General features: G+C 35.0%; 1 protein-coding gene across 1 annotated transcript in view; it reads right to left on the bottom strand.

Moving 5' to 3' along the window:
- Window positions 1-22,163, bottom strand: part of LOC145668102 (synaptic vesicle glycoprotein 2C-like) — a 281,944-nt gene that overhangs the window by 6,743 nt on the left and 253,038 nt on the right. Inside the window, exons 7-10 of the mRNA XM_081735629.1 lie at window positions 19,760-19,912; window positions 13,075-13,163; window positions 9,019-9,521; window positions 4,097-4,256 (exon numbers count right to left, since the gene is read on the bottom strand). Coding sequence (XP_081591755.1) covers window positions 4,097-4,256; window positions 9,019-9,521; window positions 13,075-13,163; window positions 19,760-19,912 — 905 coding nt within the window. The remainder of the gene's footprint in view (window positions 1-4,096; window positions 4,257-9,018; window positions 9,522-13,074; window positions 13,164-19,759; window positions 19,913-22,163) is intronic.

Here is a 22,163-nt window from a genome sequence, read left to right as displayed (position 1 = left end):
CACGTGAGCTCCCCCGAATCCCCGGAATCGAGTCCGGATCTCCCACGTCAAAGGCGTGTACGCTAACAGCTTAGCCACGAAGGAGCTCAGTGAGGAATATTAATTTTGCAGTGTAATATACGAGTTTAGGGGTGTACATATACAGTTTTGTATATACAATTAAATTTAGTGAATTCAGCATAATTTTAGGTTTTAGGATTATTTTGTATAACTGAAATGTGGAGTGACTAAGTATTGCTGAGTTTTGATATATTCCAAGAAAGTGAAAACTGTACTTAATGGCAGCGAACATGTTTCGGGAAGCTGCAGAAGTATTTCTTTAAATGTCGTAGCATATGCTTATAGTATTCACTGTCATTCTAAGAGTAATAACACATATAATAGCATTCGTGGAATTAAAAATATAAGTTGTTCATTAATTTCCAGTTTCAATATAACTTTTGCAAAACAAGCCTCATTATTCATTACTATGATTATTTGATTAATATTATCCTTTCTGTTTATTTGTTTTGCAAATTTGTTATTAAATAGGCCCCTAATCTGATCACACAATTTTCCAGACAGATATTTATGAGCAAGGAATCAATTTTCTTCTTACACCTTCGTTGTTTAAGAGTACAAAGGGCTAGTATCTACTTGCGTTGCTCTTGTCAATTTACTTAATAAAATATGAAACAAGATATATGGTATTTTAACTGAAAAAGGCAGTATCCTAATAGTTATACAACCTTTCGTCAAACAAAGTGTTACAAGCAACCAGGAAAACTAACACTGATATCAAATATTCAGATCATGTCTTGCCCCCCCACTTTTACCGTCCAACCGCCGCCACTGACTTTGGACCCTCCTTGAAATCATGGTGTATTTGAAAACTCTATTTACAGCATATCAGAGAATTACGCCCTGTAGGGAATACCATGTATACCTATTGAAAATTGACGACATATGCACTTTTGAATTGTGTATGCGTGGTTTCCTTTACGCTGATAAGAACTACCATCCAGAATTCGAAATAGGGCCTGTTGAAATTTGGCTTTTTCAAGATTTTGGACAGCCCTAGCTCTGAAATTATGCACTTTTCGCCATAGGTCCATATCAACTTTTTCTCTTATTTTGATGTGATGAATCACCTCTTACAGTTTGTCGGTATAGTTCATTAACACCCTATATATACCGTAAGACGGGGTTACTTTGCACATCAGGGGTTACTTTTAACAAAATACGAATAGAGTTTCACAGTCCTCTGTCGGTAAAACCATGAACTGTAAAGAGTAAGTTTGAACTGCCACCGTAAGATAGAACATCTAGCTGTATTTTGGCTATGATGTTGGCGGTTAACGTCAGTTCTAATTACCGGGAGGTTTAGTTGTTCTAGAGGTATGGAAAGCAATCATTGTAAAGGCCGACAAAATTTGAAAGATATCACGTACAAGAATTTCCGTCAAAGTTAAATCAGTTTCGTAGAATACTACTGTGTATAATCTTTGATGCAATAGTTGAAATTGAAATGTGAAACGTTTTAAAGTCATAAAAAATGTAAAACTGGGAGAAGACGGTTTCAGCCTCTACTCGGGGTTACTTTGCACAGGTTCAAAATATCACTTAGATAAAAAATTATTACTACTGGAACCTCCTGCATTCTAAATTTAGGTAAATTTCCTATTTAGGTAAATGCCGGAATGAATTTCTTGTTGGAAAATAAATTATGAACACTGGCGGATTCAGAAAAATAGTTTGAGAGGGGCTTCACTCACAAAGGCTTCGCTTTTTTAGAGATCACTAGACTTTTTTTTGGAGGGGGGGGGGGGACTTGAAGCTTATACGCATAGAGTTTTTAAAATAGAAATCATGCAATTTGGGTGGGCTTCAGCCTGAAAGTCCCAAACCCTGTAAATCTTCCACTGATTACGATTGGGATGATATTCTTGGACATAAGGAATAACCAAGGCAAATCAGTTCACGGGGATTTTTTTCTGTTCCTAAGTTGGCGTTTTTGTGGGACATATTTCAGAGCTATTATATGTTTAAAATACAGTGTTCTAAATCATTACGTTTGTGAGTTACTTGCCATTTTCTTTAAAAGTCCATAAGTCTTGTGCAAAGACCCCGTCTTACGGTATGTTTGATTTTAGATGAACTACTTTAAATTCGTTATCGACGCTACTGTTTTATTAATATTACGTGTATTTAAAACTTATAGACATAAGCCTATTAGTTCCATATTAGTAGGTTAATTATAATTAAAATAATAAACATTTACTTTCACCTTGAGCAGGGGTAAAAATGAGGGAGAACGCGGGCGGATGCCGTCTTCCCACTACCAGAAAATATATGTGGCGTCCCCCATTTCCTAAAAAATTACAATGGGCACGGAAACGGCGTGATGTCTTGCGTCCCCCTACCTTTTCAGATCCGCTTTTACCCTTGACCTTGAGATAGGGTTATATTAAAATCCCTATACCAATAAATAATTAAAAATATATATTAATATGGTGTTTGCAGAACACATTATGGGAATTAAGAGAATCTATTAATCACCTCTCCGCTGCACAGTGGTCTCAATTATCATAAACGTGGCCAAAAGTCGAAAATGTAATTTACATTTTCTAATATTCAGTATATAAGGGTGAATTTGCTATTGATTTAAAAAAAAAAAGAAAAAAAAGAAAAATGTTGGATCCAATAAGGCGAACTTAAAATGAAAATAAGAAATATAGTGTTGAAGTTTTCGAAGGTCACTGATTTTGAATTTTCAATAAATTAATAATTAAATAATTCCATTAGTATTTTCTATTTATTATTTTCATGTATTATTATTATTATTATTATTCATTTTCTCACATCAACCAAAAAAACCTCGCCTTAAGGAGAATTTATCGACCGTCGCACAAAATTTTGGATAAAACAAAATGGAGCAACTATTTTTTTGTTTTATATTGGTGAAAAACGGTTAAAACAGACTGACAAAATAGTTTGAGCGTTGAATCTCGTGAGATTTTTGACTTCTGCATATTTTAATGTTGGCCGCAAACAACGAAAAAATTGTAAATGCTCCAACGACCTAATAATAATTAAATGTTACTTATTAAATGGTGCACTTTACTATGGTTCTATTTTATTCTATTGAATGTTCTATTTTATTCTATTGAATGTTCTATTTGATTCTATTGACTATTAAATGTTGATTTTATTTGAAAAAAAAAAAAAAATAACTACAAACACAGGGAGATGAAAATTGCGTTCACTTGCGTTCTGAGCGAGAACCCAATGTGACGAGTTTGACGGTCAGATTGAAATAGATTTCGGGAGCCAGGCATGTGTATCTGGCCCTCAAAAACGGTTGTTTCTAACGGTAAAAGTATCAACCAAACAATTTAGGGTCTTAAAATATTCTAAATTGAATCTTCGATTGGGGTAAAGAGGGTGGGACGTTTTCGGTAGTCGGAGTCACTGTGCTTTGGAAAATAAAACTAACTTTCGATTATATTCGGTGAGCTCTCTCACCTTCTTTGAATGTTGAGAACGACTTCCTTTTCTTTTAGTTCGATGCCCTAATTTTTGTTTCAGAAGCAGAGCGTTTTTTTTTTCCTGAATATTTCTTTTCTGAAGCTCCATTAAAAATAGGAGACCCCCACTAAATGAGGAGAGAGACGCTATCAACTTTCAAATTTCCAGTCTGAGAGGTAATAGAGTTCTGCAGTGGAGAGTGAAGTAACAAATTCTCTTCTCATAACAATAATAGCTTGTTTTCCCGTGAATTAAAAAATAAGTATATGGTCTGCCTATATTAGACTAAAGAATACATACTTGACTCCCAAACAGACTGTTAGAAACTTTGCATATGTTTAATATTTAATCTGTATAATGTATGTAATTTGTACACTAGACATGACAAATGTACTTAATTTTATACTCAGGTAAACTGTGACATTTTTATACCTTCCTTATGCACCTGTATGATGCAATTGTTTGATGAACGCGAGTAATCGCGAGTAATGAATAAGTAAATACTCAACTGAGAAAGTAAGTTAATTGATTACAAGGAAAAGAAAATTACTAAAATATTTAATGTTAAATTAGCATTCATATTACAAACCTTAAATGCGTTGGATATGACTCAGTGGTAGCAATATCAATAGCGTTCCATCCGCAGATGAAGATAAAGTTGAAGACGGCTTCAAAAGCAATCACTGCAGTGTTCGTGTCCAGAAACCAGATAAAGAACGCTGCAAGACTAGATAGAAACATCGACATACCTGCAAAGAGATCAACACTTCAAATTTCAATCATAACACAAAATAACACATAGCACAAATATACAAATGTTCCATAAAATAGATGGCTACAAAGCACGGAACGATTTGGCGTTACCTCATTATATAGAAATCATACGTCACTAATTAGACGACGTAATTTCCTGACACTGGAGTGGAAGGGAGAGTGGGCACTATTGTTAAACTTACCTAAACCAGCCAAGATTTTTGTATATTAGAAATTTAGAGATGTATGTTCTGAAAATTCAAGATTTGAATCACCTGCACGAGTAAGAATCACAGCAAGACTAAAATGAGATTTCATACGCCCTCAAACATTGTTAAGAAGTCAAAGAAATATTTTGAAAGTTTGGGAAAGTGTTGAAAAATGGTGGCGTGCATGTGCATTACCCGTTGTATATTAAGGCAATTCGCTCATCAGTTTTCTCGTTGATACTAGCCTCTATAGCGATTCTGTGCAGATTTTTAAGTTCCTCACAACATAATATTACAGTGTATCAATAATCATCAATAATAATTATATACACGCATGTAAATAAAAGGTACAAAAATTTCAATGGGAATTTTTTAAAAAAAGCACAAAGCTTGGAAGCACGTAACTGTGTACGAACAAAGAAAATGACAGAGTGAGCGGGTCCATAATAATGAAATATGCACAAAGTGCCTTTTCGTCCTAATAGCAAACAGCGTACCATTCAAGTGCGCGTTGGTTGTATTACTCCGTACTAGTGATGCACGGTTGACGTTGTAGTGGCTCAAAGATACTGTAGTATTTAGATTTTTCTCTGAAATGGAGAACCATTGATCAAATGGAGACAGGTTAGACACAGGCAAAAGTATCAAGAATTCTAAAAATAGGGGAAAAATGTACCTCGCTTATGGAATTATTCCAACGGATAGGTAGTGTTTTGAAGATGCAAGTGCAGAAAACTACAAGAAGACCATCATGTAGTCCTAACTACCAGACACCACTCTCCTTTACATTATGTCAACTGATTTTTGAGTTCACTGCGGCCACAGGGTAAACTCTGTCAAAAACTACTTTATCTTGGAGAATTCACAAAATATTTTTCCTTGCAAGGTCTTCAGTCTGTGTGTTACAAACACCAGCGCAAAGACGACCGCGTCTGGAGCGGCATCGTCAATATCGTGACTGAACTCACGCTCACGCTAAGCTATGATTCGACTTACAAACAGATTTCCGACATGTACTCAATTGGAGAGAGACAAACGTAAGATAATATCGCCAAACATATAGGCAAGGAATTATTATTATGGTGGTGATGTAATTGTGTGTGGCGGAATGATAGTCGATGCTAGCACGACCTTAGACTGGTTTTGTGATCATTAAAGGTATCGGTAAAGATTCGGAAGCAATATGTTGTACATGTGGTGAAGGAGATGGATGCCTAATGAAAGTGGTTGATTATGAAGTAATTGGTGAAATGGACGAAAACGGGAAAATCTAGAACAAGATGTTGTACACAATAAACTCGCATGCTCTGGGATCCAACAAGGTACCATTCTCATTCTTGTATAAAGGTAACCAAGAATGTTCTGTCGCTTATTGTGGAGGTCTGTGTTCAATTGGCCCTCACACCGTCAACTTGCGTAAGGACAGAGTGTACATGGGACCCCCACAGAGCGTCATAGGGGAGTGTGTGCTGTACAAGTTCAAACTGGGATCAAACGGTGCTGTAGCGGGGCGAAAGATATTCCAGGTCTTTGGTGAGGGTGTCGTGACTACGCAGACAGTGCTGTGGTGGTTTAATAGGTTTAAAGATGGTGACGAAATACTCGAAGACGCACAACGTGCCGGAAGACCAACACATGTACAAAATGAAGATCTTCAGGCAGCAATTGAGGCGAACAGTGGCCAGACATGTGAGGAATTGGGACTACAATTCAGTGTGAGTAGAGAAACTATTCGGCAGCACCTTCATCAACTTGAGAAACACTACAAGTTGGGTCGATGGCTCCCACATGATTTGACTCCAGGCCAAAAGGCAACACGAGCGGACACCTGTGTTTCTTTGCTTTCTCGTCTGAGAAGGCGCTATTTCCGGACAGGATGTTGACATGTGATGAGAAGTGGGTCCTTTACGAAGCTTCACGGCACCGTCATCATTGGTTAGCATCCCACGAACCGGTTCCAAAACAGCTGAAATCAGTCTACACCAGAAGAAGGCCATCCTATCAAGGGCGCCGATTTCTCTAAATTTGGGGGGACATTCAGATGCAGAAGGTATATATATGAAGATTTTAAGACAAATTGCACTCAAATTATTCCAAATATTGTATATTCATAAATACAATAAGGGGCACATGAGCTTTGGGGGCAAGAATGGAAAGAATTAGTTGGGTCGAGCGGAAAACCTCGGCCCCCCAGGATCGGCGCCCTTGCCTCCTATGTATTTGGTGGACTGCTCGCGGCATCGTGCATCGGGAACTGCTACCAGCTGGTCAGAGCATCAATGCAATTGTGTACTGTCAGCAGTTGATCCGTGTTCAAGAAAAATTCAAAACCCTGGAGCCAGCACTTCTGAATCGCAAAGGAATCCTCCTGTTACAGAACAACGCTAAGCCCCACGTAACTAAGCCCCGCGGGGAGGATGACCTGTGACACCATTCTACGCCTTGGATGGGAAACACCATTCTACGCCTTGGATGGGAAACACCGTTCCATCCGCCATACTCCCCGGACATTGCACTGTCCGATTATCACCTGTTCCATTTCTTGGACAGTCACCTTAGAGGATGCCAGTCCAAATCCCTAGAAGAGGTGCAAAATGCACTTGATACCTTCTTCACTTCACGGCCCACCAAGTTCTATCGCGATGGAATCCATGGCCATCCAGAACGTTGGAAGGTCGTCGATGCTGATGGGGACTATATTTGATCTTCCAGGTACGTTTTAGGTGACATATCAATGTTCGAAGGTGGTGGGTGAAAATGCGACAGAACTTTCTTGGTTACCTTTATAATACAGTTAAAACAAACATCATTATGAAGTCCCTATATGGCGGATGTACGGTTTCTAAAATGGGTTCGTTGCAATTGATCACTACTAGGCAATGCTGTGATAATGAACTTGTTCAAAATATTTTTGGATTAATCATGTTCAGATTTCTTATAGGATACATTAATAGTGTACCGATAAAAAATGAGCAGAAATCTGTTGTTTTCCTTTTGTATTAAAATAAATTTAAATGCATTTACCAGTGTCCTCAATACGCATTACAAGAGCTTATCACCTATACTGTACGAATGTCTTAATGAATAGAGCAAGCACAAAATATAAGAACTATATAGTAATGCTATACATAAAGTTGCTATTATTTAAAAAGTACTTGAACGATAACAAATATGAATAAATGGACGGGCCACCGCACTGAACTTTCTCGCTCCCATTTCTTAAATACAGGGTGTATCAAAAGGAGCTTTACAACTTTGAATACTCATATTTATTTATTTATCTTACAGACATGGTTTGGTGTCATTTTGTAGCAAAATACGGGAGCCCGAAACATCCTTCTACCCGAGTGCTCAACACGTGTGTGTCACGTGGGGTTCGCTGTGGAAACATTCCGCTCCTCATAGTGCACACCATGACTCACACGAACGGCAATTTTGCGAAACGACCAGGCCTTTCTCAGTCTCACTATATGGCAAAGCTCGAAGTAACTTAAGCGTTCAATTGTGTCGTTCTGGCATTGCAGACAGACTGTGACCCACACACACAACGGATTCTCACATACAACTACACTTGTCGTGTTATCCAACAGTTTTCAAACTGCTTATCAACATCTCCTCTACAGACACTACAATTAGCCTGCCCTCTGCTGTGGCCGGTGTGCTCCAACCTTCAAACTAGGATTAGCAGGCCCTGTAGATGTGTACATATAGGCGCGAATCCAGAGTTTGGTGAAGAGGGCTAAACACATTCATATGCCAATTTATCCCTATAAATCGGCGTTTCAACGTGTATATACGCAGGCTGTTAATGAACTATACCGTCAAACTTTAAGACATGATTCCTCATCAAAGTGAGAAAAAAACGTGCATGTAGGGATATGGGAAAAGTGCATAGTTTCGGAACTAGAGCCGTCCGAAATGTGAAAAATTACATCACAAGCACATTGCTGTCAAGGCTCAATTTTTGTCTACGTTAAATCTGTGCATATCTGCGAATTCTATTGGGAACATGTATATGATTCATGTTCTGTGGGAAATCCCTTGGCCCCCATCGCACACTGCTAAGATATGCATTTTTTGGATGGTGTAAATTCCTTCACGTCGATATAGACTCCTATTCTATGGTTTCTCGTGTTCGAAATAACGGGTGTTCCAGTTTATTTTTTCCACTCTTTTTGGACGGTCTTTGCTTTGAAACTTTGCACATTTCTCTCCATAGGTCTATGTAAACATTTTTTTCTCTTTTTGATATGAGCAATCACTTTTTAAAGTTTGTTGGCATAATCCATTAACACTCTATATCTATAAGAATAGGTTAATATGTTATTAAATTATTAAATCGTTGTGCCTTTTAACTCACCTTTAGTATATTAAATACTGTGTTTGAAAAATAATGCTATACATGGTTTAATTTCAAAGCACTAATATAAAATTGTGTAGCTATGTTATTAGTACAGATAAGAAGGATAATAACGTGCACTTTATAACGTACATCATTTACAGAAGTAACACTAATGCTATTTTATAAAATGATATTTAATAATATTACCTATGATTTTGACTCGTCCTAGTCTGTCCATGATGAAAGCGGAAACAAAGGCACCTGGCAGAATGGCCAGTTGGCCAACCATATTTTCGTGGAATACTTCTTCCAGATGCACGTTAAAGTCAAAGTCTAATTGGCATGCTCCAGCCACACTTAAGAAAGTATTATTAACAAGATGGCACCTCTGGAATCTAAAGTCATACAGATCTGTGTCTATAAACTTGGTATCAGTCACTTCGGACTCGATGAAGTAAGTACGACTAGATTTTATATTTTCAAACATAGATCCTTGGATAGTGCAATTTTCAAAAGTAACGTGGTTGAGAATTATATGTTGGAAGTTACAGTCGATGAACTGAGTTTGGATATATCGAATGTTCTCGATGCTTTTATTAAATTCATGGCCCACATACTCTTTTCTTGTTATATTCTTGGCATCTCGTCTATACTCTTCGTCCTTTAACAGTTTGATGTATTCCGGAAACCAGATGGTCAGGCCGTAATACCTACAAAGATAAAAAAAAATTAACTTTTCTCTCTGTGATTGTAAATGAACAGCTAGGAAACAAGTTCTTGTTGTATTATGAATTACCTTGGATTTTTATTATTAATTGTTACCTCAATAAACAAAGTCTAAGAAATTTAAAAAAAGATTAATATTTATTTAGAGTGTAGTATTTTTTGTAATATTACGGCCTTGCGGGCTATAAAATGACCACTTCCACAGACAGGGTGGCTACAATGTCCCGTTACCCATTGATAAATGCTAATGTAAGATCTATTGTTTCAGATTGTGTAAACGATGGCTGATCGTCCTTCAAACGTTCGACACAATAACAAAACACGCAAAGCGATCTTTATCGACAAGTGTGCAATTTACAGGAGTTCTCGCGCACACAATGTGGTCTTTTGGTCCAAGAACAATCCATACTTTTATGAAGAGTTGGAACAGAATTCCCCCCATGTGATGATATGGGCAGGCATGGACAACAGATGCGTGTTTGGGCCGTTCGTTTTCGACGGCGATACTTTGACATGTTGCAGAACTGGTTTGTTCCTCTCTTGGAGAAGCACGGAATCAAAGAGACAAGTTGTTTTCAGTATGATGGGGCACCTGCCCATTATGCCCTTACCGTACGCGAATATCTTACGGAAGCCTTTCCTTGCCGTTGGATTGGTCGTGTTAGTCCAGATCGGCCCGCACCACGAAGCCCAGACCTCATCACTTGTGATAATGTACTATGGAGGTTCATAAAGAGCATCGTTGCACAAACCGTTACGATACCACTGCCGAACTGATAGAAGCTGTGAGACATACTTTTACTGAAGTTACACCTCCAATGCTCCACCAAATGTCGCACAGAACCTGGCAGCGTATTATCCTTAGTCATGAGAATGACGGTCGACAGACCGATCCTTTGGACATTTAAAGTTTTCTATCTCAATAAAACTTCTCAAAAAACCTTGTTGTTCATGTCATTCAGTTCTTTCCGTGTAGTTATTTACGTACGTTTAGTGTTTTATGTTACTTATTTTCAGAAGTAACGGGACTTTGTGGCCACCCTGTAGCATGATTTTCAATTTCATTAACTGCCGTCCGTCTTTTATACACAAGATAATATCAACATTGTTCTCTAAAAGAAACAAGATATGTAGATGTGTTGAAAGAAAGCAGAAAATAATTTTCCCAATCACGATATAAAGCCACTTTTGCAAGAATTACATTTGTTTTAATAGATTAGCAAGTACTAAAATATTGCATTGTATTGTATTGTATTTAAACTCAAGGACATAAGCAAGATTATATTCATGAAAGGAGAACCATATATTAAACTAGTTCGTGGATTCAGGCAAAATAATTATATTAATAACAAAAAGATAAACTATATAAAATACGGTTCATTCTTAGGACTAATCACATCGCATCATATTTTGGGGTAATAACAACAAAAGTAACTTTGTTATAACAAAACAAGTAGAATTTGCTGTCGATGGCTGTTTGAAGATCGTGGTACTTTACGATTATAAAATTTATATTTGTTTCATGTAATAGTATATACAAAACTGAACTTTGATTTCATATTAAGTAAAGATGTACATTCTTATAACACACGTAGAAGAGGTGATTTCCACATTGATCAACTTGAAGCAACATATATCAAAAAGGTATATAACATATACAGGTAAGAAATTATACAATATATTATTTGCTGAAAAAGAGGGAAATTTTTAAATTCCAGAAAAGCAGTTTTTACTTTTTTAAATACTCTTGATGAGCTTTGTAATTTTGACTGTAGTAACATGTAGTTATGCTTACAACTTGACAAATTCTCAAGATCACGTATTTGATCTAAGAAGCAATGAATTAATTATTATGTACTCTACATTTATTCCCTAATTTGCGCTAAGTGTATAGCCATAATATTTGAAACAACTGTCTCTGAAAGTATTTTATTTTCGTAACACGAACACGAAACATTTCCTTATATAGATAAAATAAACTTTCAATTGAATAGCATGAAATCTCGTACACTGGCTGGCTCAAGACACAGGCGGGAGATTTTTATGCTGATGGAATTTCTAAGCTAGTGCAAAGATATGATAAGTGCTTGAATGCTTATGAAAACCATGTTGAAAAATAGAGCAAAAAATAGTTTTCAGATATATATAACAAATTCTTCTTATTTACTTTGGTTTCTTTTTTTAACCTATCAGATGTTAACTTCCGAACGACCCTCGTATTTTTCGTAGCTTCATTATACAATTAAGTTACATGGGCAGATTTCAATGGAAAATTTCCAATTAATCTAGAATAAAACGTCCGCAAATAAAGACATAATTAAAACTTTGTGATTAATTTTGGTAGTTTTAATAATCTTGCTATTTCTTAATTAACTACAAATATATGAACCTATTAATTAATTAAAGGTATTTTATATTGCAAAAAACTCTATAAAATGTTAATCCACTGATTCAAACTATCTTTTGTTTTAGTAACTGGACTTTAGAATTAATAATTATGAATAAAATCATCGTATTACACCTTTCATTCGTATATTTCAAATATGCTCGTTTTGTGCTATCTTCTCGTGCAATAACAGTCTAAAAAGAATTCAAATTAATATTCGCAGGGAAGAAAAATAAGTCTAATCTACAAGAAAAAAATAAAACTAGAAATACATAAGAAATGTTATGTTATAATGAAATGTTATAATTAAAGAAATTAAGACTAACCTTGTGTTTCATTTGTTACTTTTCGTTTTTTGCCCCATATTTTTATTTTTATTTACTACTGAAAGCTTTTACCATGGATGAATTTCCTAATAAAATAATCTTGAATTTCCTCTTGTTTTACATTCCAGTTCTATTCGTCTTTATACCAGTAAACAACAGTTCAGATCATAATCCTACTTGTAGATATTGAGATATCGATAAGAGCAAACCGTGTGAAAGTAACACTTAAGAACAACTACCATCAGCCGCTGTCCGCTCATTTTGAATTCTGTAATTTCAATGTTGTCAAGTTCCGAATTTCAAATATTTCCAGGAAACGTTATCACATTCTTATGGAGGTATCTCATGGGATTTAAAAATATGTAGTGATTAAAACCTATAAATTAATAATAAAAAAGTACGTGCCTAATAAGCTTTATAAAATCACATATTTGAGTAATTTCTCTAGTAGTGGATCTTAAGTTACTTTTACACGGTTTGCTCGAGTCAATATCTTAATATTTACAAGTCTAGACATGTGAGTTGATTTCCTGCTTACTGGCATGAAGAAATAAACATAAAATGTATCACAAGAGGAAATTCAAGATTTTTTTCTTAGGAAATTCGCCCCTGCAAAAAGCTTTCAACAATAAACGAAAGCGTAATATGGGGCAAGAAAACGAGAAAAAAAGGATGGTCTTTATTTCTTTAATGATATAAGTGCGTAAAATATGAAATCTAGAACATACTAAGTTAGTTTGGTCTAAAAATGAAAAATCAGATCTAATAAATGTGTCCATACAAATAAGCAACAAGATTTACATACATTGGATGTTCCACACTTACCCAAAAGCAGCAGTAAACCAAAGAATAAGTAAAACCAAGGTAACCCTGAGGTATGGGGGAATGAAGAGTTGCAGAAATGAGTACCAGAACTAAAACAAAACGGAAGAGTATACACGATAAATACATGAAAGACAAGTACATTAAATGTTTACTATTTGTAATAATAATAATAATATTAATATTAATAATATTTTTTACAAACAAAAATATTATAAAATAAAAAGAAATATGATGATGATACCGATGTTTTTCTGTATGATGTTCCCTTTCCTTAAGACTATGGTTGCGTGAATGTGTCATCGACTGGTGACCGCGAACCCACCGGGCCCAGGTGGGCAAGCTATCAACACTCAGTGACCCATCCACTAAACCAATCATCCCCGGAAAATCGAACTCAAATTTGACCCAAAATGTGAAGATTTCCAAGCCTCCCTCATTCTCACTCACAGCCCGGTGTCCAGATCTGCAGCTCACCAGCCGCATCCCATCGCGAGATAGGTTGCGTACCATCAAACTACCGATACAACACATCGACCCAAGAGTGAAACTGACAATGAGTGCTTCGGAGATCTTAATGTTGGTATTTACTAACCCAGACAAAAGAAAGAAAAAAAAATCTTGAACTGGATTTTGAATAGCGCAACGGAATTGAATTTTGTACACTGAATGCCTAAACTGAATTTAGTTAGTTCTAACGAAATGAATTTCTGTCAGGTCTGCTATTTCAACCCCGGTCACACTAAGTGAAATCAATTTCGTAGGTTTTAAAGCGATAAATTTTTGATTTTTATACACTGTTTATGTACTGCTTTCAAAATTTTGTATACCACATACTAACAATACACAACTGGGTTTAATTTACTACTTAATACTAAATAATGAGCTTTGCACTTGAAAAGAAAAGATTTTGTTTCGGCTCGTACATTTTATTTGTACTAAATTTCTGTGTAACAAGAAGATAAATAAACACAAGAAAAAAAATGTTGCAATGTTTGGTAACTGGGAATGAAATTTTTAACCCATCTGAATGAGAAAATTGAAGTACAAAATTGAATTAAGTAACATTCTACCTTCTTCCCATCTCGTTTACTTTACACGCACTCAATTTCTATTGAACGTTAGGCAACTCTGCATATGACATCTACAAATTATTCACAATGAAGACAATCACACAATAAATACCCTATACTACATATATGCATATACATCACATTTCACTTTTGTGTGCTATATACTAACATTTTGAATTATTGTACTATTCTCGGTCGTACTAATGTTGTGCTCTCCAAGTGGGGCCAGCATAGAGGATTTATACACACCTCTTTACACAATCTTAGGCCTGTCCACATTTTTTCTTTCTACAACAACTCATAGCGACTCGGAGAAAATACGCACACAAGGAAAATATTCAATAAAATGTACTTAACCTAAAATCCCTAAACCTAACTATCTAACCTACCTAACACATATTAAAATCACTTACATAGATGAATTTTGTTTAGTATATAGCCTGCACAGCTTTTGTTAAGAACGTATTGAAACGAATCCAGTTAAGTTCATATTTTCTAATTAAAATAGCCAAAAGTTACCAAATATGCTCTCTGAAATCTAAACTTTTGTTTTCTCACGATGGGAATTCAGAATACAAAACGAATATTTCACCATTGACAAACATCTCCCATTACCAATATCCGTATATTGCACCCTTGTCATTAATGGGAGCCGAAAATTCATGTAAACATTAGTCTCATCATATCCAACCCAAAGTAAATCTGAGCCTAGAAAAACAGTGAATAGATTTTCCTTCTAATAGCGAGCAGTACGTGAAATTTAGAGGTTTATACATCTAACGTATATAATTTGGGGGAAAGGTATGTGCCCGGAAGGTACACACATTTTATGGTCGGTTATGACAATCATCAAAACACTGAAACTTAAGGAAAGGAAACCTCCCCATTGAACGAGCAGTGCTACTCACATCATGAATCTATATATGAAATAACTCAGAGAAAACGACACGGAGTTTAGCACATCATGTTAAGCATCACAACACTAATAGAGAAACACATCTTCAAGTCAGAACGATAAAATTTAGCAGGTTAGGTTTTTCCGAAATAGAAATTTGAATGCACCAATTAGCCACTTACTTGGTCAATTCCATGGCATAAAACTATACCTTAAGTTTTATTGATTGTCCAGTTGCAGACTTTACCAAATTTTCTTCATCCACTTGCCTGTCGACAAGTTCCTTGGATGTCTCAAAACAATCAAAACTGGGCCAGTACGGTTCCATGCTTTCTTCACGAAAAATCAATGTGCTAATCTGACGAAAGCAGTTTGCTCTCTCCGAACCACTGCACTGTGAGCAAGTCAAACTATTTCCTATTGCGCCGCAGTTTTCAGGAGTTCATACTCCTAAAATGGTCCACTGACAGCTAATTAAACTGAAATAAATTGCAGTTACTTTCTGTAGACAAGACGCACTGCACGTCTGCTCATGGCGGCTCCACTAACGAAAAGAACAAAGATAACTGGGAGAAGATTCTCAATTGGATTCTTTACAATGACGTAATGATAGGATGATCTAAGATCAAAAGGACCGAAACTCTTCACGACAGCAGAGATTGGAGATGCTCCAATCACAGACAATTTAGATTAAACAAAGAGATGCATCATGAAGCTATTATGGCTGACTTTACAATTGTGAAATTTTAAAGAAGATTTATGAAATAAAAATTTTGATGATCCCCTGAGCCAAAATATCCATGAAAATACACTGGAAAGGATTCAAAACGACCAGATATGACATTATTTTCTAAAATAACACTAGATTTTGGCTAAATATATGAATATTATACAATATAGATATATATAACCATATATTTTCATCTAAATACACTTAAAATCATTATTTAAGTAGAGTTTACGCAAAATTTGCGATCTACATGAAAATTGGGCAAACAACTAATTATATTTCCAAAAGTTCAATAAACATAAAATTCCTACATATATATATACTGGTTGCTCAAAACTTTCGGGCCATGTATAAGGTAACATAATAATAATAATAATAATAATAATAATAATAATAATAATAATAATAATAATAATAATAATAATAATAATAATAATAATAATAATAATAAACTAAAAAGGCTGTAAAGGGGATCAGGCAAAACGTATATTTATGAATGAATGAGTTACGTAAAGGATTAATAATATATCATCTGTATATTTATGCAACCCGTAACTCTTAAATGTTTTGACAGTTGCATAATTACGTTACGTGAAACGTAATTATTGAATGTATGTGATATCAATAGCCAGCGTTAAAGACAGCGTTACGCCGTGAAGATGTTAACCCATTGACTCCATTAACGAACTTGGCCGAAAATAATCCTTTTAGTTACTTAATTCAAAGAATTCATTTCAAAAATTCGCTTTCGTTCAAAAGTTGTGGAGTAACGGACGGACGGACGTACTAACATTACAATCTTATAAAGCCCAGCAATGTAATAATAATAATAATAATAATAATAATAATAATAATAATAATAATAATAATAATAATAATAATAATAATAATAATAATAATAATAATAAGTTGCGCGAAACGTAATTACTGTATATCATAATAACAGTAAATGAAATGAGACTATCTAACTGAGATAAAACTGCTATTTAAAATAATTATTACTGTATGTACATAAACCTATTGCTCTACTTATGTGACTTGTGAAAGACATGACTGTACCTCCATGATTTTAAAAGAAAAACTAATAAAATTATTTATTACCAGGAGAAATATAATACATTTTGTTTGTTTGAAGTTTAATGCGCCATATTTTAGAACCGAGGATATATGAGATATCGATTCACTCCTTCATGCAGGATCCAATCTGCATTTACTCTCACTAAGAATTATATCCTTGTCTCGAGAAAAGTAATTGAAATGATTTTTAGTTTGAAATTGGTAACTAGAATATTTGATAGATTATAAACAAGTTTTCTTCATTTTCCCCGTTAATTAGTTAAGATAAAAGTTTGCACTTCTGTATTTACTCCTGCAAACTAACTAAGATTTCTGTTGAACAAAATTTACATACTCTATTCATATTGTAAACAATATTAGAAACAAAAGAATGCCACTGGCTCTATCCTAAGACAAGCCAATCCAGTCGGGACTGGTGAAGGCTACTTCCCTAAGATCTTATTTTATGATATCTTATCAAATTATTTTAATCCTATTCAAAGCTTTTACAAATGTATTAATGTCTTTCCAAACAGAAAACATAATTAGACATTTTAAAAAAAAAGTACATTATAAGCACCTTCATAAAATAAATCATTGTCTCCTGTAGCCTAAAGCGGACAGCCAAATGGTTCTTGGGATGTTAAACTTATAAGAAATTTAAAAATAAAAAAATCATCAGACATCCTTTCGGAGAGGAAGGAAAGGAAAGAAAATAAAGAAGTAGGTGCAAATTGTTCAATTGGACAATTAAGTTGGAATGTATGGTCATTCATATGTGTTACCAGGTTGAAATTTTATAAAATTTCACAACCGTCTACTCTGTTTACAAACTATACTTACTTTCAGCATGGTAATACTATCACCTGATCCTACATTCCAATAAGGCACCCATCTGAACGTATAACAGACTACTCTGTCCTTAAGTTATTCCTTTCTCCTTTTTCTTTGCCTTCGTATGTGATGACATATTTAGCGAAAGAAATTATAGTGTACTCTTTTTAGAGTGTGACTATGTTTTTACTATTTTTTAGTAATTAATTTGCTTTCTATTTCTGCTCCAGGTTTTCTGTATTCTAACTTGATACAATATAGAGACTTCACAATGCATATAGTCACGGTGCAAAGAAACACCACTACCAAATTTTGAAAGGCAATTTCTAGCAACAAAAGAAAGTAAAAAAGATCTAGTACATACGGCCAAAAAGTGTATTTTTTGTGAAATATAAGCTACCGAAATTTCGAAAAATCAATTTTTAAAACACTCTAAATCCCAGTTTAAGCTATTCAAAACAATTACAATGAAACTTTAGTTTTATCTTAATATCCATACTTGCGAATCGTGATATATCTTACGGAACAGATTTGCGAAGAATATAAGCTGAGTAACTGCTGTAAATGCTTCCCATACTCTAAAATGCTTTATCTAGGTATGATATAGTTTGCATACATGGATATTTAGATAAAACTTAAACAAGATTTATTATAATTCCTCGAATTACTTGAACTAGTTTCCATAGTTTTCTAACTAAGATGTTTCAAACACTAAACCGAATTTTAGAATTTTTGGCAGAGATGCAATTGGATTATTAAGGGTGATCGGTGAAAGGTTTATAGAAAAAGGGAAACATATGTATAATGTATTTATTGATATAGAAAAGGTTTTTGACCGCGTGAATTGGGAATTGTTGTTGGGCGTTCTAAAGAAGATTTTGTTGGAATGGAAAGATCGAAGACTTATAAAGAACTTATATATGAACCAACAAGTAAGTGTTAGGATAGGGGAGGAACTGACAAAGGAAAATGCAATTGGAAGGGGAGTTTGACAAGGATGCTGCCTCTTGCTAACACTATTTAATGTCTATCTAGAAGAGATAGTGAAAAAGAGCCTACATGATGATGACGGCATTTCGGTAGGAGGTAGAATGATTAGATGTATAAGATTGCAGACGATATGGCGCTTGTTGCAGAATCTGAAAAGAAAATCAATAAAATGTTAGAAAACCTGAGGAAGGGCTTTGAAGAATATGGGATGAAAATAAATGTTAAAAAGCAAAAGCCATGGTGATTGGAACGAAGCGGTCTGTGTCAAATATAAAAGTGGGAGGGGAGAAAATAGAACAAGTGAATAGTTTTCGATATCTGGGTAGTATTCTTAGTGATATGAAGTGTGAGTGTGAAATACAAGGAAGAATAGGAATGGCGAAAGAAGCCTTTAGGAGGAAGAAAAGTGGGGGATATTGAATAAAGAGCTGAGAAAAAGACTCATAAAATGCTTCGTGTGCAGTGTTGTTCTGTATGGGGCGGAAACATGGACATTACGTAAAAGTGATGAAAAACGACTGGAAGCCTTCGAAATGTGGGTGTGGAGAAGAATGAAAAGAATTAGTTGGGGCGAGCGGAAAACGAATGAGAGGGTGTTAGAAATGGTAGGGGAGGAAAGAACACTTTTAGATATCATTGAAAAGAGGAAGAGAAACTGGTTGGGACAATGCCTGAGAAGAAATTGTATCATGAGAGACGTGCTAGAGGGTATGGTGGCGGGAAAGAGAGGGAGGGGGCGAAGAAGACTACAATTAATAGACAATATAAAAACAGAAAGATCATACGTGAAGACGAAGGGTTAGCGGAAGACCGTGGAGCATGGAAACTTCTCAGCTGCGGCAAATGATCTGCCAATAAGGCCAGAATATCTATGATGATGAAGGCTTCTGTATAATTTCTTGAACCACTTAAGCTATGTCGCACAGATTTCAGCGCTTCAATAATTGAGTTCACAATTTTTTTAGCAAATTTGTAGCTTTGAAAGTGGCATTTCTTGAATTGGATTTATTTCAATTGTTTGTTTTATTTGGAATATGGAACCATCTCACAGTATTTGCTAGTGTAGCTACCTGCATCTTAGAAAAAAAAGTTCAAATAGTGTATACATACCGTTTCAAGGCTGTAGCTCATATCTGCTAGAATGGATTTTCCAGGGGACGGAGGGGGCAACCCCCTTGCTACTGGCCTCTTGCTCGGAAGCTCTAATTCTGATAACTGGTACTGCGCCGATGGGTTGTTTAAATTATTCACTTTATAAATACGCTGCAAAAGAAAACAAGTAGTTAACATTCACAAATTATAAATATTTTTTAACATGTAAATAAACTATTTTCCATCTTACTAGTTTTTTTTTTAAAAAATCGATTAATTATAATTTTATTGTTTATTACTGTTTGTATTTATTGTTATTGCAACATAAAAGTTATTTTTATTATACAAAATAAAGTCATCATCTTCTTACTCTCATTAATAATTTCTATTGAGCATATTTGTTTTTGATTATGTTACAAAAATTTTCTAAAATCATATTAAAAGTGCAATTAGCATCTGTTGTTATGATATCAATCAGTTGTTTATGTTGTACAAGAGAAGAAACACCTCCTCCAGTTCCCGGGCGGCAAGATGCCAAGAACTGACGAAACGTTACCACGTTAGACTGAAATAGATATACGCTGGATTAAGAAAGATGTTGAACGAACATCTTCAGAAACGGTAGAAACGCGTCTACCTATCTCTCTGATAAAATCCAGGCTTCTAGAACCCCATGCCCTACTGGTCTCGAAGACTATTGAAGCAAAAATAAATTACAAATGATATTTTGTCATTTTAGAAAAATAACCATGACAAAAGGTTTGCAAATTCTGATGAAGTGCCAGGATACAAGGACGTACAAGGGAGGGCCTTGGAGGTCCTCACACCCTCTTTCCACCTGCCCACCCGAAATCTCGACTTTTCTATAAGTTCAGTCAAATTTTAGGGGGATTTTACAAATTTTAATATAATTTATTCTCATATTGAATTTGGACTCCCAAAACTTTGAACCCCTCCCAAAATAAACTTCTGCAAACACATGCCTCCCACAATAAACTGATCGTCTACTCATATTCGTTGATCTGAATTGAGTTTTCGTATTTTGCATCCTTATACAATGACAGGTTATGGAAGGATCGAAGTTATCATTAACATGGGTTCTGAACCGAACCCAATGCATTTTGAGGGTGCACAGATCATTATGCAAGGTCAACTCTCACAGTATATGCTCTTCCTCATCATATTATATAGACTCCACGAGAGCTGTATTACAGGAGCACACCACTGGCTCCGGTTACTCACATTTTTTTCATGAAGTTTATTAAATGTAACTCAATAACAAGTTAGTGAAGAATAAGTAATTTGTTTTCCCAATAATTATGTAAAGCACTTATTTCTGGCTAAATTCCTGTAATTTGAGAATATTGGCATATTTCTGATTTTCTTTTCTTAACTGTTCAGATTTGGGCATAGTTTTGACTAGGGATGGACAAAATTTTTCGGAATCTGGATTTCGGAAAATGTATTTTCCGGAATCGAAAATTTCACTTTCCGGATTTAGGAAAAGTTCCGGAATTCAGAAAAAATCCAGATTTAGGAAAAATTCCCGAATTCGGAAAAATCCGGAATTTAGAAAATTCCGGGATTCAGAAAAAATCCGGATTTAGCCATCCCTAGTTTTGACTCTATTACTGAAATTTACCCAACTCCGAAAGCTAATGTTATCCACGTAGGAAATATTAAACTTAAGTTTAAAATATTTATTATACAACCAGGACGCCTCAGTTTGTCAGTCACATTCCTAACTTGTAGTTCACTGTTAACTTATTTTCCAAAATCCATATAATTTGAACCCAACTCAACTAATAAGAAAGCGAAGTATATACGTTTATGATATAGAAGAAATTCAATATACTCCTAATAATTTACCGAACTCTTTTAAATAAATAATAAATACACGGCAAGTTACAATTTGGGACATCCTAGACTTTTAAGAATAAAACAAAAACAATGGGGGCATTCTCAATCATATCTATATAAATGAAAATGAAACAATGTTCGTCCTCTAATACTCTCTATACCGGGAATAAAAGACTTTTTCTGCCTGAAAATCTGAAAATCTATCTCACTCAATTGTCAGACGTATGGAGCAACTTACATATAATACGAAATATAAAATACTTTTTTTTTTCTCTCGCCATCACCATCAACCCAAATGACATTGCGTGTTCATTGTACAGGCTCATTTTTCCAAATATCTAACAAAACCTTATCATAGATGTAAAAATAAATGGAGCATCTTACAAGCAATTTGAAGGATAAAAGGGTTATCAGTTGTTGAGGCAATCGTATTTTGTGCAATATACAGGGTGAACCTGAAAGATGTGCACAAACTCCAGGAGGTGATTCGTGACATAAAAAGACAAAAATCCTCTTGCATATTATAGAATTCCGCGTCGTATACGAGCGACAGTGGTGTCAA

Source organism: Thermobia domestica, chromosome 13 (assembly GCF_964235325.1).
Source record: "Thermobia domestica chromosome 13, izTheDome1.hap1.1, whole genome shotgun sequence".
NCBI lineage: Eukaryota > Metazoa > Arthropoda > Insecta > Zygentoma > Lepismatidae > Thermobia > Thermobia domestica.
This window is presented reverse-complemented; position numbering and strand designations above follow the sequence as displayed.